Source organism: Equus caballus, chromosome 14 (genome assembly GCF_041296265.1).
Source record: "Equus caballus isolate H_3958 breed thoroughbred chromosome 14, TB-T2T, whole genome shotgun sequence".
In the NCBI taxonomy this organism is placed as follows: Eukaryota; Metazoa; Chordata; class Mammalia; order Perissodactyla; family Equidae; genus Equus; species Equus caballus.
This window is the reverse complement of record NC_091697.1, coordinates 75933498-75957442: the sequence shown is the minus strand read 5'-3', so window position 1 is coordinate 75957442 and position 23945 is coordinate 75933498. Positions and strand designations below refer to the sequence as shown.

General features: G+C 37.0%; 1 protein-coding gene across 11 annotated transcripts in view; it reads right to left on the bottom strand.

The window, feature by feature from the left end:
- Nucleotides 1–23944, bottom strand: part of STARD4 (StAR related lipid transfer domain containing 4) — a 70231-nt gene extending 46287 nt beyond the window's left edge. For 6 of the 11 annotated variants that reach the window (XR_011425624.1, XR_011425623.1, XR_011425622.1 and 3 more), the window contains exons 1-5: nt 23700–23873; nt 15190–15303; nt 14191–14240; nt 9675–9801; nt 8699–8813 (exon numbers count right to left, since the gene is read on the bottom strand). Coding sequence is in view for 7 of the 11 variants with exons in the window: in XM_070234462.1 (XP_070090563.1) it covers nt 8699–8813; nt 9675–9801; nt 14191–14240; nt 15190–15294 (397 nt within the window). In the remaining 4 variants the exon portion in view is untranslated. Of the gene's footprint in view, nt 1–157; nt 1280–2608; nt 7533–7679; nt 8814–9674; nt 9802–14190; nt 14241–15189; nt 15304–16109; nt 16390–23526 lie in introns of those variants that run through there. The other 5 variants (XR_011425625.1, XM_001503567.7, XM_023617873.2 and 2 more) reach the window with 5 other exon arrangements.
- Nucleotide 23945: the final 1 nt, after the last annotated feature.

The window sequence follows — 23945 nt, the reverse complement described above, 5'->3', positions numbered from 1 at the left end:
CCTTACATCTGAAATTCAAAGTTGAATCAGTCCTTGAGTGTTTTCCCATTCTCTCAGATAAAATTATACTTTGAGTTTCATAGCATTTTTAAACACTATACAGTGATTTCATAAAATTCATAAAGTCATTAAAGTTAAAAGGGGAACTTAGTAATCATTTAATCCAACAAGCTCATTTTATTAAAGAGAAGTGACACCTAGAGAGGTATTGACTTATCTAAAATCACAGTTAGTGGCTAAGAAGAGAATAGATCTGGGTTGCCCATCTCCTATCCCAATGCTCTCCACTCCTGGAAGATCAATTCGCTGGATACGAGGTAAACACAACAATTCATATAAAAACTGATTTTTCATTATAAAAATTTGAAAATCCAGAAAAGTACAAAATTACCATAATAATGCTTTCCAAAGACAAGCATTGTCTTTTTTTTCTAACATTAGTTGAATTTTTTCTTACAGACTTGTAATTATATTGCAACTTTTTTGTATCTACCCATCACTACGGCACAAGCATTTTTGCATAATCTTCACAAACATTTATGATAACTGCATAATAATCCAGTCTCAGTTGTTTTTCTTTTCTCAGTAACACTACATAAAGCCTTTTCTGTGTTTGGGGAAATCTACCCTAAGGAAATAACTCTAATGTGGAATTGTTGGGCCAAATGACCTTCAGTGATCACTTCATGATGATGCTTTCAAACCTCCAGGACGTGAGGATGAAAAGGAAAAACTGCATGTTCACTCCTAAGAAGCTGTTAGCAGCACGATTTGTAGAAAGATCTGAAAGTCTCTCTTGAGCTTGGCCACTCAATCAGTGAGGGTTTCTGTGAAATATTTGAGGGGAAGGGGATATATGACAGCAGAGCTTACCCTCAAAATTGCAGCTTGTTACTAACCACCATTAGATCCAAAATCCTTGCTCTGTTGAGCAGATACACTTATCCTAAACAATGACTTCTAGATTGAGGGAATTGAGGGAAATTTTAGAGAAAAACAAAAGCCTCTCCCACCTGTAACTAGTCCATTTTTGACTATATGAAACATGATTATTTCAACCCGGTTGTGCACAATCTCTGGACGACTTCTTTTTTTTTTTTTTTTTTGAGGGAGATTAGCCCTGAGCTAACATCCACCACCAATCTTCCTCCTTTTGGAGGAATACTGGCCCTGAGCTAATCCGTGCCCATCTTCGTCTACATTATATGTGGGACAGCTGCCACAGCATGACTTGCCAAGCGGTGCATAGGTCCACACCCAGGATCTAAACCAGCAAACCCTGGGCCGCCGAAGCAGAATGTGCAAACTTAACCACTATGCCACCAGGTCGGCCCCTGACTACTTCTTTTAATAGGAAATCCAGTGCCTTGTATCTAAGGGATGTCACTAAAGCAAAACCTAAGTAGGAAGGTATAAAGCTCCTAAAAAAGGATACCATCTAAATAATGAGTAAAAAGCTTATTTTGGTACTTGTACACTATGCTTCCTCCATTATTACACCTCACAAATCAGCTGTATAGCTGATAACACAAGAAGTATGGATCCACCCTCTCTCTCCTGAGACACATTTGCAGTTCACATTTTCCAGCAATTTTCTGTCATCTCCTGGCTATAGAAGCCTTCTTCCATAGTGGACCCTTTGCTCCAGAGGAATAGAAACACGGTATAACATAAACATAGTTCATTCATGTTGGATGCCATGTGATACCAACCATTAATTAACAACCTACAAAGGAAGCTCCATCACCTTGTTACCTCAATTAAGGATAGCTATATAGTGTCTGCCATGTAGAAGGGGCCCAATACATGTTTCATAAAGAAGTGAATGACTACTTTGATAATTTCATTTCTATTTTGGGAGTCTATCACTTTCCAACTGACATCTGAAGGGCCTTATACACACTTCCCAGAGCTGATCCATCGAGAAATGCTATGGCTGGCTATCCAGAGTCATTACCAACCATCCCTCCAAGAGGCTGGATGTCCTTATGTTTGCCTTCCCAGCTACCCTTACACATAGGGTAGTCATGCAACCCAGACTACAGGAAAGAAGAGCTATTGGAAGCTTCTAGGAAAGCTTTTGCCCTTCTGGTAAAAGAGACAGATGAGTGGTGCCATGCGTTCTCCTGCTTCTTCTTGACTTGAATGCACATGGAATTTCCAGGGCTAGTCAGTCACCTTATCACTAAAAGGGAAAGATGAAGAGAATTGTAGAAACACTGGCCCTGACATTCTTGAGCTGATAAACACTAACAATTACCCATATCCAGATTTTTTATTCAATGAGGAAAATAACTCCCTATTTGTTTAAACCACTTAACAGTCATATTTTCTATTGCATACTGCCCACAGCATCCATAATTGCTTTCTTAGAACAGAGATCAAGGGTTTCTTTGTAATCACTTACAGCTTTTTTCAACTCCAAATGAAGTTATCACAATTCCTAATCAAATTATCACAATTATTTAAATGTGTATACAACAAACCCTGTCCATATGTTACTGTAATAGGACAGAATACTTTCATCATCTTCCTGGCTATATAATAGCAAATCAAGATTCACCAGTACTGTCCCTAATGTATGAGACATTGGCAGGAGATTAGCATGTGCGTTATTAATCTTTATTTCCAGTTTATATTTTTCTTTTGTACGAGTTCAGGAAGTTAAATTACAGACTTTAATTTCAGATATATGAAACTTTTTATCAGTAGTTAAGGTTAAAACAACTTACAAAGACAGCATCAATGATCAATTATAAGAGTGTCTAGAAATTTTATTCTGACATTTCATAGCAATTTTAAAAATAAATGCACATTTTATTTACATTAATACATGCTTGTAGTTAAATAAAGGTTCTAGTTTTATGTATTGGCTCACAAAAGAATTACAAACTTCTTAAAAAATAAAATCTCTATACAGTATAGCTTTAATTGAATTACAAGACATCAATTTTTGTTCAACTGTACATGTAAAATCTTTGGAAACAAGAAAATAATGAGGAAATTATCATTGCAATTACCTGTGTTCTGGGATTAATCTAATGTTACTTCTATGCTCAGATTTCCCTCCATCTCCTACGTCTAGAAGTTGAATAAGAAAGACATGGGAAAATCAACAGACAAATAATTATATGACACACGCTTCTAATAGAAACCTGGTCAAGTCCCTTAACTTCTCTGGGTTCCATTAATTTATCCATACGGTTGAGACAGCTACAGTGTCCACTTAATTAAAAGAAACTAGATTTTAATAACTGATTCTGAAGATTCTAGCGAGCTCTTGAGTAAACCAGGTAAAGCTTCTATCTACATCAAAGGGAATTCCTCATACCTAAAAGATCAATAGACAATTAAGGACTTAAATTGTGCAATATTTTCCTGTTTTCTCCAGAGGCAACCTCAATTACAGGTTTTTAGCTTGAGATGTTAATTCAACCTGAGTGTTGATAAAATGTCCTTCAGTTAGGAAAGAAAGAGGGAGGAAAGAAAAAAAGAAAATTTTTTTACTGGGAGATAATTTTATACATATTTCAAATATATTCAACTTCAAGGAACAATGAAATGAAAAGATTTTTAACATTTACAATCTCTCATTAATACTCTAGCAGTTTACATTATATGCATCTGCAGAACACTAAATTCTTATAATTATTTTTGCTGAGTAATGTAGGGTTAATCAAGAGTTATAATATTTCAGGCAAAAGTACCACTTATGATAAATTATTTTTTCCTGTAGGAAACTAATTTCCTTTAGAAAACTGAGATCACGTACTGAAACCAGTACTAGGCCAAGTATTTCCTACATACAAATATTTCTAATATAAACTAGCTATAAGCTAGAGAAAATAATCGACCACATAACAACAAGGCAGGTTATATTCTTTCATTTCATTAACTGCTCTATGAAACGTTAATTATCTTTAAAGAAAAATATTTTTGGGCTGTAATTTATATTTTATTGATAACTTCTAACTGATTTATTTCTCATGGTCAGAAGTCCTCATTTAGCAAGCACTGAAGCTCCAGAGACCAGAAAAGATTTTGTATTTAAGAGAGAAATTCCATGAAATTCTCTACTTTATAGAACAGAAAGACAAATTAATACATATACTATAGAACTGTGCTATTCAATATAGACTACTGGCCTCATGTAGAGAACGAACACTTAAAATGTGCTTAGTCCAAATTAGTAAAGTACACACCACATTTCAAAGAATTAGTACAAAAGAAGAATGTAAGACATTTTAATGATTTTTTTACATTGATTACATGTTAAAATGATAATATTTGGGATCTACTGGATTAAATAAACTATACTGTTAAAATTAAGTTCAGCTGTTTTTTTTTTTACTTTTTCAATGTGGCTGCTAGAAAATTTAAAATTACACATATGGCTCATATTTTTCTATTATACAGCACTGCTATAGGAAACAGTAGGCTCAATTAACATTAATATTAATCCCAATCCATACTGTTAAATTTTTGTATAATTATGGCGTTTGAAATAATCTATTTAATACATTACCACAAGGTTCCTGAGCTTACACTCAAATACACCTCTACTCTTAAAAAAAACAAATAAAACCTACTCTAATCTTTTTCATCATCATCTGTACTCTGGCAACTGTGCAAAAGTTTGGTTCGATATGAGTCTGCAAACAGGCAAGAGGATCTTTTTGGGTATGGAAATGTTCTAAAACTGGATTGTGGTGATGGTTGCACAACTATACATGTATTAAAAAATCCCTGGATTGTAGGGGCCAGCCCGGGGGCACAGCGGTTAAGTTATCCTGCTCCGCTTAGGTGGCCCGGCGTTCACTGGTTCGGATTCCAGGTACGGACCTGTGTAACACTCATCAAGCCATGCTGTGGCAGGCGTCCCACATATAAAATAGAGGAAGACGGGCACAGATGTTAGCTCAGGGCCAATCTTCCTCAGCAGAGGAGGATTGGCAGCAGATGTTAGCTCGGGCTGATCTTCCTCAAAAAAAAAAAAAAAAAAATCACGGGAATGTATACCTACAACCAGTAAATTGTATAGCATGTAAATTATACCTCAAAAAAGCTGTTTGTTTTTCTTCAGTACACAGCTAGAGGCCAGCAGATCTAAAGTCCCATCCAGAAGCTGCATATAAACTTCAAGTATTTCAAATATAATTTTTCAATCCATCATATGACGGTATCGCAATGAAAATTTTTCCACGAGAGTCCTTTTACCTGCAGTGGGTTCACATTCAACAGTGGATTATGTAATCACTAGTTTTAGGTATAAATTGAAAAACACGAAGGGAACATTAGAGTGGCTGAGAGTGGACAGCTTATTTACCATTAGGGGCACCCAGCTCAGGCAATAATAGCCCTTATGGTAATGTACAATCTTGTCGCAAATCCCTTACCCAATCCAGGCACCCTATAACTGGACATCTGCTGGTATTTTGCCATCCTAAACAGAATATTGGAATATAAGAAACCTCCTACTCTACACTAATAAAACCAAAGAAAAAGAAAATAGATGAATTCAAAATTAACATTTAACAATTTCTGTGGGAAACTGAAAGCTAATTGCTGAGCTTTCTTTCCATACTGCAAGAAGACAAAAAGTAGCAGAGAAATCCAGCAACTCAAAAGTTACAGTCAATTTAGAAAAGGATATTGGTGATAAATAAATTTCAAGTTAAGAATATAGGATCGTTTGTGCATTGCTTCTGTCAGATCTTGAAACAAATCATTTTCAGTCTAAAAGCTGTGAGATTATTCACCATGAATATTGTGGTGCTGCCACCTTTTGTTTTTTTTTGAACCTCATCATCTCCAAGAGCAAAAAAATATAAATAAAAACAAAACCAGCTCTACTTTTTCCACTTTATCAAAATGGGTCCGAAGAACAATGAGTTATGCTTCTTTACACTTAGGAAAACACAGTAAAGTAAAACACAGATCAAACCTTCATGCTTTTGTGCTTTTTGTGGCCTATCTGGCACATAAGTATTTCCAGTGCTCACTTGACCCCATATTAACCAAACAAACAAAAAAAAGAAATGAAACAATGGAAACAGTATGAAACACATAAAGAACTCACATTGAACGCTGAATTAGATTTCAAGATGTGTGCACGCACACAAACATAAATATATTTGCACAGACACATGGAGTTGCCTCAAGTTCTCATTTTAGAAATAAATAAGGTGGATAGTTCAAAAGCCAAAAAATCACTTGGAATGTTAAATCATTTAGGAATGTTCATTTAAGGCAGCCAGAGAATCAAGGATTATAGAATTATAGTCCGTTCTAGTTATAAAATGACTCATCTGGGCATTTGGATAAATCAATGAATGCATTTGTTATAGCTCCAGACTGAAGTTACATCACAATTGTGAATGTTTATGATGTAGTTTAGTAATACTTTATGAGGTGGGCGATACTTTTAAAACTGAAACACGTACAGAACACTCATTGAATTTGACTTTTAAGGAGATGATTCTCTACCAGTGAATACAGGATACCACCAGCCATTTCACACGAGCCAGACTACTGCCCAATCAATGTGGTGTCCCCAGCACATATTTGGCAGTTTTTTGGACTGTCTTATTCATGCATAAATGCTTTTTAAGACTCTTTAAATAAATTTATATAAAGATACAAATATATTTTTAAAGATATCAACAAAATAGTGCTATCTAGTTATCAAAATTGAATTGCATTTGAATTGTGTCTATAGTTACTATGATATCTATTCTTATTTCTGATCTTTTCAATACCTAAAGTAGTGCAAGTCAATTGACAATGAACTTCATCTTTATAAAATACAGAGAAGAGATTTTTTCTTTAGTTCAAGATATTGGCAAACTCACAGAGCATACCAAAAGTAAAGCGCTAATATTTAACTTCTAAAAAAAATTAAAACTTTTACAAAATGTTCATAAAGCTCTAAAATAGATGATTTTAACCTAACAGAATGAAGCATGTGCTTTCTCTAATTTTCAAGCAGCCAAAATATTCCTCCTGAGGTACTATTCAATTCCTTCAGAGTTTGGGTCAAAGAATTGTATCTACTTCTGATGTATTTTTGTCATACTCTCCATTTCTAACACACTCCCATGCCAAACAATGTGCAGATAACTGTTTAAGAAAATTGAAATGCCCTCTCTTAGATAGCTATTTACTTTAGGAATACAATAAACCAAAAACATCTCAAATTTTTCTACAGACTAGGCAGAAGAGAAGAAAGGATGATTTTTACAGGCCATGCAGCTGAGAGAAATGGTTGATTCAGGGAATCATAGAACTACAAGTTTAAACATATTATGTCTTTCCTAAGACTTTTCGTAAATCACCATAGAAGTTGATTAAAGTGCTTGCCATGGCCGTATCTACTGCAGACTGAGGAATCATCCCGCGCAGATCTGTCTGAATGTAGCCTGTCAAAAGACTCTGGTTTGGAATGTCTTTAAGTGGAACACAAAACCAACCACAGGGATGGTTATATCCACGAACAAATTCTGGTCTCTTTTCACTCCAGTCAAGACTTATCCCTACAAGGCAATTTTAAAATAACACTATTAATAGCAATGACTGACATTAGTCTAAAACTTTCATTAAAAATATTATCAGGGGCTGGCCCGGTGGCACAGTGATTAAGTTCGCACGTTCCGCTTCTCAGCGGCCCAGGGTTCACCGGCCCGGGTCCCGAGTGCAGACATGGCACCACATGGCACACCATGCTGTGGTAGGCGTCCCACATATAAAGTAGAAGAAGATGGGCACAGTATGTTAGCTCAGGGCCAGCCTTCCTCAGCAAAAAGAGGAGGACTGGCAGTAGTTAGCTCAGGGCTAATTTTCCTCAAAAAAAATAAAAAATAAAAATATTATCAGATTTCTTGCTTAAATATTTTTCTTCCTATCCATGTAGATGAAAATTAAGCCCCAGGAGTGACCATGGAAGAATGGAAAAGGTAATTACCAAGTACAATGCTGACAGGAAGCTGGTAGATAGGTAATGGAGAAAGTTCTAATCCCTTCGGAATAGATGACATCATGTCATCTTAGTAGCTTCTTGGAAACTACAACTCTTGGCACCAGGCCTCAAGGTGCCAATAAGCAAACCTATGGTACCACCGCCACTCCCCACAGGCACTACCACATGCAAATTTGGTACTGTCTGGTTAAGAATAACAAGTAGATGTTTACCTACACCTGCCGACTCAAGTATATACTATACATAAAAACATATTAATTTACCTATTGGTATATTTTAGAAAGCAGGAGCCTTCTAAGAGAAGTATTTTTACTTTTGAAAAGAAAAATATTATACAGCACAGGGAAGAAAAAATACTCTAATACATACCAAGTCTATTTTTTTTCTATGTGTATGACTAAGAGGCTGTTTTCTGAGAGTGATTTAGAAGGAAATCTGTTTACTGGCTCCCTTTCTTAGAGGCAGGCACGTGATCCATATTTGTTAGCTGTGACCCGGAGGATACCATGTAACTGGGAATAAACACTTATCAGAAAGATTTCAAAATCCTCCTTGGTATTGTTATTTTAATTCCCAGGGTCTAGCATTTGAAAGTAAAGCTTAGTGATTGTAAAATAAGTATGAAGGTTGAAAATAAATCTTCCATAGAAAGAAACATGCAGCCTAGAAAACTCAAATATTTAAAACAAACTGAAAGAAAGTATAAGGTCTTGAGATCATTACCACAGGATAAGAGCCCTTCTTTATAGCCCACAGTGTAGGAGAAATCAACAAACTCTCTCGGGGAAATTATATTCAGAAGCTGACCAGCAGTGGTGTAACGCATCACACAGCAATTCTGAAAGAGAACAGGTAACAGGTGTTACTTCTATAGGAAACCACACATCAACTCATATATCATAAGTTAATCTTGGCTAACAAGCCAATACTCATTTAAGATGTTTTATAGTTATTCTTAATAACAATTCTTAGAGTGATTCTTACAGGTTCAGATCTCTATTCTAAATCTGACTGCTACTGTAAGGACATGAAGAAGATATATAATCAATATACATACAGAGAGGTAAGTTACCTGGTACTGAAATCTCTAATTCAATACAGTCACCTTGTATCCTATAGGATATTCCACGTGGAAGCAGGTTGTGTAGACTGTAGGTGTTTAAGATAAAACCCACAAATATTTTTACTAAAATATCAAATGTTTCAATAAAGAAATTCAAACATGGCAAGAAATGAATTAACAAAAATAGAAAAAGAGAGGAAGCCACTTTGGTTACATAATTCTCTGATGCCTAAGGTGGCATTTTTATCTTTGGTCTTTGACTTTGGCTTAATGTTATTGAGAAACCTACATGCAATTACATAGAAACCTGAATATGACGGTGGTGTTTTCAGAATTTTAGATTTCAGAACCTCAACTAAATTTTTACAATTAAAGACTCTGACAATTTTCTTAAGCAGCAAGGGCAGAGGTACTATGGAAAACAAACTCAGTTCTAACACTTCCACTAGTTAATACATGGAAACTCAAGCTTTTTAAAAGGCAGCAAGGATTCCCCTGTGAGCTCTTTGTCATGACTACCTATTCTCAAAGCGATGAATACAAGTGTGTACACATACTCACGCTCACAGGCTCGCTTGCACTCTCTCTCTCCCACAAACATACACACACTCTGAAGTAATGTTTCTAAACAAATACCTCTTCAAAATGCTCCAAAATATCCAGTGAAGTCATTAAGCTGTCCCAATCCAAGCGACAAGGACCTGGGCGTATATGGTCTATTACGCTATTGACAACATCATCTATAACGCCTTGGGCTTTGAAGCTGGAGAAAAAAATATTAAAGTCAAATGCTATTAGAATGAAAACTTTCAGCATGCCCACATAGTTCAGAGCTAAATTCAAAAAGAGTAAAAGTTAGTGAAGATTTTTTAAAGGAAGTAAATTGCAACAACTTTTCTAATAAGTTAAGTTCTATCAATTATTTTATCAGAATGTACTCTTTGTCCTTAATCTAATAAGACATCTGCAGGCTATATTATGCATTATCACAAACATAGTAAAGTACCTTCATGTTACGGTGTAGCCAAAAGCAGTCTACAGAACACTGCAATGCTTCCATTCATGATGTATGCTAGTCTCCTGTCGGTATGCTCTAACGTGTTATTAGTATATGGATATTTATACCCTGATTTTTAAACTTTTTTTATTAGGAACAGAAAAATAGGTCACCCAGGAATAGAACACCCAGGATTGACTCGGGAATAATATTGGAACTTGATGTATTTCAAGGTGGCTTTACCTATCAGTGGGGAGAGAGTGTACTATTCCATAAATGGTGTTTGGATTCAATAGCTATCCTAATAGGGAACATAAAAACTGAATCCCTACTTCACACAATTCAAAACAGTAAATTCCAGATAGAGTGAAATGTAAAACTTTGAGAAAAATATATGTTATCAACTTTGTGACCTCAGGATACAGGGAGATTTCCTGAATGCATAAAACACATAAAACCACAAATAATACAAGATGGTTAAAATTCAGAACTTGCATATCACAAATAACAAAATAAAAACCAGCCACAGACTGTAAGAAGATATGTGCAGCACATATAAACAGACATATAATTATTATAGAGGATATATAATTAATTCCTATAAACCAATGAGAAAAAACAGACAATCTAAAGAAAAGATGGGCAAAGGACATGTTAAGATTGGCTTGAAATGTCAATAAATTTAGAAAGGATGCTCAACTTCACTCATCATCAAGTAAATACTAACAAGATACTATCTCACACCCCTGAGATTGGCAGAGATTAAAAACTTGATAACAAGTATTGAATGGAAAGGAATGAGAACTCTCAAACTGCTCCCAGCACTTCACAGAGCAGTTTGGCAATGTCTAGTAAAGCTAGATGATGTATATCCCTAAGACCCAGGTACATACCCAAAGAAAATCACACAAGTGTGTAGAAAGAGACATATAACAAGAAGTTTACTATAACACTGCACTTTATAGGGAAGAACCGACAACAACCTAAAAATTCGTCAGTAGGCAAATTTACAGACAGATAAACACACTGTGGTATACTCATATAGAAGTAAAAGAATAGATCTACATCTAACAACGTGCCTAAATCTTGAAACTACAATATTCAATGGAAAAAATTAAAAGCAAATTACTAAAGAAAACACACACACATGTGGTCAAAGTATGAACCAGGAGTAATACACACAACTTCAAAATAGTAACCTCTAGGGAGAAAAGAAAAGAGAAGAAATGAAAGATGGATTGTCTTTAACTCTACCAGTAACATTTTTGGGGATCCTTTTTGCTTGTTTGTTTAAAGCATCTGAAGCTGTTTTACCATTTTGTAAACATCTCAAGCTATATAAAACTTACATTATATCCCCCATGCAAAATCTGCTCTTACCTTCTGTGTTTTCTAACTTGGGGTGGAGAGTGTACATGTGTGGGTAATACAAATTAACCTAGTCATCCAAATTAGAAATCTAGGATTCAACTTTGACTCTTCTTTTTCTCTTAACCCCATTCCAATAGTCAGACTAATAAGCTATCATGTTTTATCAAGATGATTTCCTAAATGTACTTAGAGCAATATCCAGTTCCCAAGAAATGTTAGTTATCATTGCCATTGCCATTGCCATCATCATCATCACCACCACCACCACCATCACTATCATTAAATCTCTTTCACCTTCATTCGCCCTTTTCAATTCCCGTGCTATGTCTTTAGTTTGGGTACTCTGTGTCCAACTCAGCACTGCCTCAGTTTCCAGCTCTTTCAATCACATATCTTTTTTAAGAATCTGTAAAAGGCCACAGATTTCTTCCCAGGAATATACACATTGACAAAATTTTACGTATAATCTTAGGGGAACTTCAAGCAGCCAGCCATGGACTTCCAGGGTAAAAGCTTTTCTCTAAACTATCCATGCTTATTTCCACGTTTCACAGTGTAATTAGAGTAGATTCAAAACCCTTTGAGGACCTAGAAGGTGGAGTGGGGGTTGAGCAGAGGGAAAGTGCAACACTGAATCCCTTAGTTTAGAATTCAAAAGCCCTTCAGACGTATGCTCTCCCAACCCCCACACTTTATGCTCCAACTATACAAACACAACTTCTACTTTCCTAAACAAACTTCCTAAAGTGTTTCCATCTGTGTTTATGTAATAGGTGCAATTCCCTTTACCTGGGATGTGAATCAGTCCTTCATTCCCTAAGAAATACCTGTTCTTCCTTTAAGGCTCAGCTCAGATATTGGCTCCTCTATGAAGTCCTTTCAGATCACCAAGCATAGTGCTCCGGTGGCATTTTTTACACTTTCAACCCCCACTGGGAATTACCATCTAAAGGGTTACCTTCCACACTTCCTCATAAAGCTTAATGCAACTCTAGTTTCCTTGTCCTTGTCATAAATATCGTACAGCTCATCTTTCTGGAAATGCTAATTTTGGTATTATACTTCAGAACATTCTGGATATAGTAAGTGGGGCCAGCAGTTTCATTTTAAAAAGGACTGAGTCCCAAGAATGTGAAATTTCATTCCAATTACACAAGGCAATTGTCTCCAGTGGCTTTAAAAAACAATATTTTTCTGATTAAAGGCATAATTCATGTTCAACTATATGCAAATATCAAAAAACGGAAATAAAAATCATTCATAAAACCACCATATGGACATGTATATTTGGTGTTTAAAAAAATATATAAAAATGTATAAAGTCAACCCATAATTGTGCTACAGTTTAGCATTCTGTTTTATTCACCTTACATTATTTCTTGAGCATTTTTTTATGTTTTTAAATAATATTTGAAAACATAGTTTTTAAAGACTGTAAAATGTCACATATGCTTCACAATTTAATCATTTCCAACTATGGATTATTCAACTGTTTTTTTTAATTTTATAAGTAATGCTGTGGTGGAAGAGACAAGTAGTGAACTATTGTCTTTCTGATGATTTCTTCAAGATAAATTCATAAAGTATGCTATATCACTGAGTAAATGTAGAAGAATACTGGAAGTGTCTTGTATACCACACTAAGAAATTAAAATTTCACCAGCCACTTGGTATCATTATTTATGATCCCCTCACCACCAACTCAGTCCAGAGGGAGATGGACATTTTAAAGGCTTTCACTCTGACCCATGTAAGGTGATATTTCTCATTTCTCTAATAATTAGTGATGTTGAGCATCATTTCATGTGTCTGTTGGACATCTGTATATCTTCCTTGGGAAAATGTCTGTTCATGTCCTCTGCCTATTTTTTGATAGAGTTTTTTGTTTTCTTTTTGTTCAGTTGTCTGAGTTCTTCATATATTTTGGAGATCAACCCGTTGTCTGATAAATGATTTGCGAATATTTTCTCCCAGTTGGTGGGTTGTCTTTCCATTTTGTTCATGGTTTCCTTTGCTTTGCAGAAGCTTTTTAGTCTGATGTAGTTCCACTTGTTAACTTTTTCTTTTGTTTCCCTTGCCCGAGTAGACATGGTATTTGAAAAGATGCTGCTAATACTAATGTCAAAGAGTGTACTGCCTTTATTGTCTTCTAGGAGTTTTATGGTTTTATTCACAATAGCCAGGATGTGGAAGCAACCCAAGTGCCCTTCTACACATGAATGGATAAAGAAGATGTGGTATACATAGATAATGGAATACTACTCAGCCATAAAAAAGGACAAAATTGTCCCATTTGCAACAACATGGATGGACGTGGAAGGCAGGATAAGTGAAATAAACCAGAGAAAGACAAATACTGCATGATTTCACTCATATGTGGAAGATAAGAAATACATGGCTGAAGAGAACAGATCAGTGGTTACCAGAGGGGAAGGAGGTTGGGGGGTGGGCAAAAAGGACAAAGGGGCACATATGTATGGTGATGGATAAAAATTAGACTACTGGGGGTAAGTATGATGAAGTGTATTCAGGAACTGATCAACAATAATGTACACCGAAAATTACATAAGGTTATAAACCATTATAATCCCAATAAAATTACTTAAAATTCAAAAAAAAGGCTTTCAATTCATAAACTGATTTGCTTCTCATAAAGTTTAAAATCTTAAAAGAAAAAAACAAATTCTATTGGCAATGGTCATTTAGTGATATATATATATTATATATATATATGAAGTTTAGCAACGTCTTAAGAGCTGCAAAAAATTACAAGAATTTACTTACAGATGTCCATTAAATTCTTCTGAAGGCTTTCTCCAAATTGTTACATCTTTCTAAAACAATAAAAACAGAATATGGTGATAATTACATTTGTGTAACCTTGCATATAAAACTGACAATTTCATTAGTCTAGAGCATTAGTCTTTGCATTAAAATAAAACAAATAAATATTCAAAGAGATACATAAGTCATTTATACCATCAAATGATGTATATTTTAATTTCTTCTGTATCCTAAAATTCTTTACATCTTACTTAAATTACAGACCTCCAAAAAAGATTTTTCAGGAGTTTAATGAGATCCAAACACTGTGAAGATTCAGTAATGACACTATTTTATTGGCCATTATTATTTGCCTCATTCCAATCTTAGACATTTACCATTACTGACACACTTAGACTAAGATATTAGGAATACTAAATATTTCCTTCTGAACTTGCTCTTATCTTTTTTTAAAAACTATTCACATCTATTAACAGTGTTATCTTGAATTAGTCCCTACTTTTTTTTTCTGATCATTTTCCAAGAAATTCTGAATATCAGAACAGCTAGAGCACTTGACTGGAAGTGTCCTGAGTTCTAGGGTTGGCTCTGTCAACACTCAGCCATGTGATAGTTTGGGCAAGTCATATTGGTAAAAAAGAACACTAACTGGCCATCCTCTCAGGCTTGTTGAAATATCTGAAACTATTCCAAACTATCAATTACTTCCTTAAATTGACAATGACATATTTTATTTGTTGACTTAAGAGGCTACTCATTAGGCTCTGGTTGCCATGAGTCTACTTTCATGTCCAATATCTAAAGAACTAATGAAAGCAATGCAGGATTACCATGTTTCTTCCTTGTGAGATGTTAAACCACTACCTTGATTAGCACAATTCTCTCTCCTGCACATCCATCTAAAATATGATCCATATTTTTCCATACCATTTTGAAAGTCATCAACCAATTCATTAGAGAGAAAATATACCCCAAATATAAGTAATTTAAGTAATTTACCGTTTTCTTAACAACTCTCCACTTATCATCTTCAATGCTATGGTACTGGATCAGAGTATTTTTAAGTTTAGTTGCAAAAGCAGCAGCATCAGGCAGGCCTTCCATTTCTTTTTCCTGTTACAGAGACCAAGATTAGCATCAGCAAACACCACAGTTTGATGCAATAGACCAGCGGGTCTCAAACTGGTTTCATAACAGAATCAACTGGAGAGCTGTAAAAGTTACCTATACCTGGAGCTGGACTCCACCCCAAATCAACTAATCTGAATCCCTGGGAGCAGGACCTGGGCATAGGTATTTTTCTAACAGCTCCCAAGGTGAGTAATACATAGTCAGGGATGAGAATCCCACATTTTGAGTTCTTAAAATCACTCACATTAAAATAAAATTCAATCCTACTTTCCCTAATAAAACCTAATAGAAAGGAATAAATTATAAAATTCCAGACAAATTAAAGAAAAAAATGCTGTTTTCAAAATACAAAAATACACAAGGCATAAACTTTTTAAAAAGTCCTTAGAGCTTCAGCTATTGAAAATTTTATTTCACCATCCCACAGGTTTAGGACTCATTCTAGTGAACAAATGACAACCACAACTGGAAATCTCTTCTTACATCCTTTAAGGATAGAGCTATAGAACTCTGAACAGTTTCAAAAGTTTGAAGAACTCTACTGTCTTCAATATTTTATTTCATTTGATGAAGTGTGATAGGATTCAGTGAGGTATCTATGTGAGGAAGTCATAGGAAGACTTTTAGAACCACCAGTACAGCATAAATAAATAGTTTACAATTTTAAGGCAATAATTTTAACTACACAAAGAAAAGTACTATATCATTAATAATTTCAAAGATAAGCTACTAACCAACAATATTTTCAAAGCGAAATGATTATTAACCTTGAAAGATAATAAACTTACTATAATTTGGATTCTGTAATGTGACGGTTTTAAAGCATTGTTGCAAATTGTTTGATACACTTCCCATCAAAAGGCGGAGGTTGTGACTCCGCATGACTTCCAAGGTTAGGCTGGAAAAGTCCATGCAGCTTCTGCAGGTTTCTTTTAGAATAATTGCTCCAGGAGCTTCTGATCAACATGCAAGCTTGCAAGAAATGTGGCTATCCTGAGGCTGACATGTGAAAAGACACAGGGAGAGCAGGAGGCAGGGAGAGAGGCACTGCTTCAAAGTCCCAGATCCAGAAGCCTACTTAGAGCTCATGCCTAATGGGCATCTTTTGCTTCCCCAGGTTCCCCTCAATTTGCATCAGTCTTCCTCAGCTTAACAATTTACTATTAAAACAGTAATTGAGCAGTTGCTCAAGGTCAAATGCCTTGGACTCACCCTTAAAATGAATTACAGGCATGCACCACGACGTTTCAGTCAACAACAAACCTGCATATACGTCAGTGATCCCATAACATTATAATGGAGCTGAAAAATTCCTATTGCCTAGGTTGTAACATCGCAGTTCAACACATTGTTTGTGGTTATGCTGGTGTAAAGAAACCTTCAGGTCCTTAAGGAGGTATTCCAGAAGAAGGCAGTGTTATCATAGGAGATGACATCTCTATGCATGTTATTACCTCTGAAGACCTTCCAGTAGGACAAGATCTGGAGGTGGAAAACAGTGATATTGATGATCCTGACTCTGTGTAGGCCTAGGCTAATGTGCGTGTGTCTTAGTTTTTAAAAAAGTTTAAAAATTAAAAAAAATTTAAAAATTTAAAAATAGAAAAAGCTTTGAGAATAAGGATATAAAGAAAGAAAATATTTTTGTACAGCTGCACAATGTGTTTGTGTCTTAAGCTAAGCGTTATTACAAAGAGTCAAAGTTTAAAAAAATCATAGTTTTTTTTTAAAGATTGCCACCTCAGCTAACATCTGTTGCCAATCTTTTTTTTTCCTTCTCCCAAAAGCCCCCCAGTACATAGTTGCATATTCTAGTTGCAGGTCTTTCTGGTTGTGCTATGTGGGACGTAGCACATGGCCTGACGAGTGGTGCTTGGTCCACGTCCAGGATCCGAATCAGCAAAACCCTGGGCCGCCAAGGCGGAGCGCGCGAACTTAACCACTCAGCCACTGGGCCAGCCCCCATAAAGTTTATAAACCAAAAAGTTACAGTAAACTAAGGTTAATTTATTACTGAAAAAAGAAAGTTTTTATAAATTTAATGTAACTGAAGTGTACAGTGTTTGTAAGTCAGCAGTAGTGTACAAAAATGTCCTAGGCCTTCACATTCACTCACCACCCTCACTCACTCATCCAGAACAACTTCCAGTCTTGCAAGCTCCATTCATGGTAAGTACCCTACACAGGTGTACAATTTTTTATCTTTTATACCATATTTTTACTGTATCTTTTTTACATATGTGTTACATACATTTAGATAACAATACTTACCATTGTGTTACAATAGCCTGCACTATTCAGTACAGAAACATGCTGTACAGGTTTGTAGCCTAGGAACAATAGGTTATACCATATAGCCTAGGTGTGTAGTAGGCTATACCATCTAGGTTTGTGTAAGTGTACTCTATGATGTTTGCACAATGACAAAATCGCCTAAGATGCATTTCTCAGAATGTGTCCCCATCAGTAAGTGACGCATGACTGTCAGAGATTCCTATTCACACCACCACATCCCATTGCCTACACTGTTCTTGTCCTACTGGTTTTTTTTCTGTCCCTTGAATAGGCCAAGCTTGTCACTGACTTTGGGGCTGTGTACTTGCTATTTCTCGGCCTGGATTACTAGATCCCAAACCTGAGCATGACTGATAACAATGTATAAACATCCTGTCATTAATATAGCCTTCCGTAAGTCACTATTATACCTTTCTTTTATTTTCTTCATAGTGCTATCACTATCTGAAATTAACTTGTTTATATATTGGTGTATTCTACTCTTTCACCATCACACTCCCAACTAATAGAGCAGGGGCCCTTGTCTGCCTTATTCAGCACTATATCCCCACCAACGAGAACACTGCCTGGAGCACAATAGGCCTTTAATATCTGTTGAAGTGTGTTTGCTTCAAAACAAGAACTATTTGGTCTTAACTTTGTCTCCTTTTGGTGCCATGGTGCTCTCTAGTAAAAGGCTAGAGGACAAAAGGCTTTTGGGGCAAAGCTGCCCGTTTACAGAATCATCAAGTTACTACTAGAGGGAGAATCAAGAAAAGAACTAAATGAAATATCAAGCCTCAAACCTCTATGAGAGGAAGGTGACAATTCTCAACTACAGATGCATCATCAGAGTCACCTTTGTTATATTTTGTAGCACTTGTTGCTGTGGACAAAGACTCCTTATCAGGCCCCTCTGAGTCCTCTTGGAGACTAGGCCTAACTCTTAGACTTGTCCTTGGCCCCCTTAGTCCAGTTTTTGCAAGAATCCTGCTGGGTCAGTTTAGCGAAAATCCCTCACCCTCAAAATTCCTCTTCCTCCCCTCGATCTTATCACCCTGGCCTGCCTTCAGCAAGAATCCTATCAAGTCCAGAATCTCCCTTACCTCTAACGTTTCCTTTTAGTAATTTTCCATCCAGTGACACCTACCCTGCTCCTTGGCTAGAAATGCCCACTTGTCCTTGTTGTATTCAGAATGGAGCCCAGTTCTATACTGAGGTTTCTTTTCTTCTATCACAGTAGTTCTTGAATAAGACCTGCCTTTACCACTTTAACTTCTGTCTGCTTCTGGGTTTTTTTGACACTGGTTTTACATGCTAGCTTTCAGGCCCCTACCAGATAGCCTGATTCATTGGGTCTGTTCTAGGGTAGGCCCCAGAAATCTAGGTCCTTTAAAAAGCCTCACTGATCATTCTGTTATCCAGCCAGGGTTGAGAACCATTGATCTAAAAACTAAAGGCGACAGAAATAAATCAATGCTGTAGCGAACATTTAAATAGCATAAAACAGAGCACATAAGCCATTAAAAATGATAAACATTAAAATGATATAGAACTGCAGAAAAGGAAAAAAAGCTTTTCCTCTACTCTCTTATGTTCTGTATCTGGGACCTGCGGATTAAACTGACAAAAGGTAGATTAATAGGAGAAAAGGTACACAAACTTTATTTGATGCTATTATTTTAATTTTTACATGCACAAAGGCCTTCTTAGAAAAGAAGCCAAGACTCAAAGAAGCAGTGAGACCCAGGGGCATATACACCATTTTAACAAAGGGTGATAAACTGCGGAGAAGTGACAAGACAAAGGAAACAGGATTTGGGCTTCTAGGGATGGTAAATTATGGGAAGGTAAATGTATGGGAGGAAACTAATAGAAGATAAGGGTTATTTTAGTAAAGTTTGCTTGTGCAAACCATCTTGGTGCCAATTTTCAGTCTCCAGTGATAAGAGTTGTTCTTCTTCTGGTATAGGAGAGGGAAGAGGGAAGACCTTCACAAAGGGAAAGTTATGTCCTACTTTTATGCAGATAGTGGGAGGGAAAATAGCTCTTTCTTCATTGCTCCTTATTAACTGACTTCAGCTCAAAATAATCCTTATTCCAAAATGGCCTATTTTGGGGTATAATATCCCTTCAGGAACATGGGAAAGTATATATAGAAAATTCAAGAATATAGAATTTAGGATCTACGTAAGTGAAGCAAAATGTGTAAGTATAGCTCCTACCCAACAACTAAAAGTGGACGAGCTCTTTCAAAAAGCCTGCCAGTGAGGAATTTATCCCATTTCCACTCAAGACACTGCCAATTTGATAGCCAGTTCAATGACCACATTCAAGGGTATGTTGTAAACAAGCACAAGTTCCTAGAGAGGACTTGCAAAGGAAATTTAAATTTATGTATTACTGGGATCATTATGATTAAACAATATTCTTTAAACCCAAAGGTCACCTCCCAGGTTCCTGTGGTTGGGAGATAAGAGTATTTTTTTCAAAACTCTTTGATAGAAATCAAAGATGAAATGGAAAACAATGATTGTCATAGACATTATCTTTGTGCAAATACAGCACACAAAAAGCAAGCAATAAAAACTACCTATAAAGATGAGAATCTGAATCTTTAAGGTGCTTACCTGAGTAATCATTCACTCCTCCTGATTAGCATAATCCAAACTCCTTAATATGGCTTATGGGTCCTGCTAGGGTCTGGCTGAGCTTCAGTGCCTAATTTCTACTCTTCTTTCCCGGACTCCCCTAAAGACGAGGTTAGCGTCTTCTCCAGTGTTTTCTCACAGCAACTCTGTACTGTCATTATTCTGTTCTCATCTTCTCCCATTTAACTCTAAAATCTTTGGGGGCAGGAAATGTGACTTGTTCAATGTTATACTCCTCATGTCTAGCATGCAGTAGCAACCCAGTGAATAAAAAACGGAAAAATCTGTGGACAGTGAGCTACTCATCTCACTTATGGAAGACCTCAAGATATCCAAGCCGCGTCCACTTAGACCAATCATCCTTGAGCTTCTGAATGACTAAACTTCCATCACCATAATGAAACAACAATTTCTCAAGGAAGCTACTATTTTATTGACCAAGCATCTGGTATATATCAGGTCCTAGGACAGTAGAAATGGATGTAATCCAGTTTTTATTCTCAAAGTTGACTTATTCCACCCTTTAAATAAACTTTGACCTGCAGCAACAACAACAAAAACTAAAACATTAAAAATTCCTATTAGGGGGGCTGGCCCCGTGGCCGAGTGGTTAAGTTCGCGCGCTCCGCTGCAGGCGGCCCAGTGTTTCGTTGGTTCGAATCCTGGGCGCGGACATGGCACTGCTCATCAGACCACGCTGAGGCAGCGTCCCACATGCCACAACTAGAGGAACCCACAACGAAGAATATACAACTATGTACCGGGGGGCTTTGGGGAGAAAAAGGAAATAATAAAATCTTTAAAAAAAAAAAAAAAAAAAAAAAAATTCCTATTAGGGGGTTGGCCCCGTGGCCAAGTGGTTTAGTTCATGGGTTCTGCTTCAGTGGCCGCGGGTTCCCTGGTTTGGATCCTGGGCATGGACCTACATATCTCTCATCAAGCCATGCTGTGGAGGCATCCTACATAGAAGAATTAGAATGACTTACAACTAGGATATAGAACTATGTACTGGGGCTTTGGGGAGAAGAAAAAAAAAAGGGAAAATTGGCAACAGATGCTAGCTGAGGGCCAATCTTCCTCACCAAAAAAAAGAAAAAGAAAAAAGAAAGAAAGAAAGAAAAACCCTTGGTTGTGAGCTTGGAGTTTAGTAAATTAAAAAAAAAAAATCCTATTAATGAGCCTCTTTAGGAGCGGTGGAAGAGGAGGCGGGAAAGTAAGAGAACAAAGTAACTATAAACTCGGAAAGACCTCTTTTAGCTCCATGAAGTATTTATTTAACCAGGCAATTAATTCTTGCATGGATTTTTTCCATCAAGATTACGTCCAAAAGGGAATGATGGTTACTGTCTAAACTGATATCTGTATGTGGGCTAGTATGACAGAACATCTCCTGAAATATATTCCAGAATGGGGTGGGAGGCAGGGGAGGCAGTATTGGGGTTATCAAGGTCTTGGCACTCTCCTAATATAACAGGGCATTTACATTAATTGAGGAAAGTATACAATATCCTCTACTGCAATCATCCTCGGAGAATGTCAGGAAAACGCTTTAAATCCATTCTGAACTCCCTCTAATTCTTTTATTTCCTTTCTTGACTTTATGACCTTATAACAGGAAACTCTCCAACTCCATCACTTATGTGTCAGAGAGAGCAGGTACCACTTAACCATATCAGAATCTAACAGCTCCGCATGAAACAGTAGATACTCTTGACAGGTCTATGGCCAAATCCTGAGTAATGTCCACCATCATTTTTTCCTCACTTAAACTAACTTTTTTGTTCATGTTTTCTATGTCCACGTTTTTGAAGTAACCACTAATGAGACAGTGGCTGCCATCATAGAGAAGCTAGCCTTCCCAAGGTAAAAATTTTCTTGAGGCCATCTATCAGGACCATACTCTTTAACCAATAAAACTCCAATTTTTGTCAAATATATGACACAGTGAAATGGCCATAGGTTCTATTTTAAATACGGAACATAATAAACATTTTAACCTCTAATAAAAAGTGAATGCCATAAAAATTCATTGTATTTACGTAGTATGAGTAAGTCAGAATTCACTTGTTAAAGAAGCTCATATCAGAATTGTTTAACCTTCCATTAACCAATTGATATGAGTTTCATTTATGTGAATAGCTTCAATTTAACATGTCATAGATTTTCCCCAAGATGTGCAAACCAAGGCCTTGAAATTAAATTATATTTTTACCTAACATAAAAATTTCAGCATATGCTTGATTTCCAATCAATCTTGAATTGGTAATTTAGTTTTTCCAACTCAGTCAAGTACAGTAGTTTCTCGTTTTTTGAGACTGGCAATAGCAGAAACCCAACATGAAGCTACTTCTGCAATGTGACTAATGCTCCTCAGTTTCAGTGCTCACTTCAGCTTATTTTAGGACAAGCTTTACAACAATGTTGAGACTTTTTACAACACTTAAGGCAATATTAAATTCTAATGATATCACAGCTTTGAGTCCAAGTTAAAGTTCAAGGTCCTAAGGCTCTAATTCTTTGTTAATAATAATAGCTAACATTTATTGATCATTTACTATGTGATCAGTCTTTCGGGCCACTTTAAATTGTATTATTTCATTTAATTCTCATAAACAACCTTAAGAGCTGATATTATTATTATCCCTATTTTACAGGAGGGGAGAGTAGCAACAAGGAGAGTAAGTCACAAGATCACAGCTAATAACTGATGGAACCAGAATTTCAACCCAGGGCTTCCGCCTTCAGAGTCTACAGATCTGTTTTGTAAAAAGCTGCAAGCTCATCACAGGCTGGAAAAGCCTTTACATTAAAAATCTGACATCACATTGAATTTGTCATATTTTTCCCTGGCTCCTGAACCAAAAAAAAAATCTCAAGTAATCTTCCTTGATTGGCAATTAGGGATAACAGTAACACTAATTTATTGAGGAATTACACGAGTTAATACATTTAGTACAGAACTTGGAAAATAGTAAGCCCTCAGAAAACGTTCTCTTATCGACATCATCTCCGTCGAAGCTTGGCCTAAGACGGACCTTACGTCGTCTGGGCATCTCCTAAGAACCGGAAAGTACTGTGCCCTTCACAGACCGCGATCTCAGTGAATCTTCACCAAAGCCCTAGAAGCGAGGTTTTTACCACCCCTTCCCACGTAACTGAGCCTAAGCAGAGTGCAAGTCCGCAAATTGGTGAGCGGTGCAGAGAGCCGAGGTGCAAGCCCCGAGACCCTTCCAGCTCGCCCCTTCCACTCCCCTCCCCTCGCCCCAGTTTTCTCTCTCACCTGTGAGGTCCACACCCGCCCAGACGCCAGCGTCCGCCATCCCCGACCTCCACGGCAGCCTCCCTCACCCCGCTGCCGGGCACAGCTCCGGGAAAACGCACCAGGCCGGCCCCAAACGTCCCTGTCGCCCTCCCTCCAGGTCGCCTCACTACCGTGCTTCCACCCCCGGCTACCTGAGGAGTCGCAAGGAGAGTACGGAGCTGAGGCTCGCCGTCCGGCACTAGACTCCCGGCTTTCCGCGACACTGACAAGTTAGAGAGCTCTCAGCCTCTAAGCCGCCGAGGCCGCAGGCGGCAGCAGCCAATGGACGTCAAGCCACTGCCGCTCGCAGCCAATTGGAAGTCACTAAGCTCTTCGGGGCTGGGGGGGGGGGGGGGGGGGGCTGACCCCGCCCCAGCCACGCCCCCGTCTCGAACCCG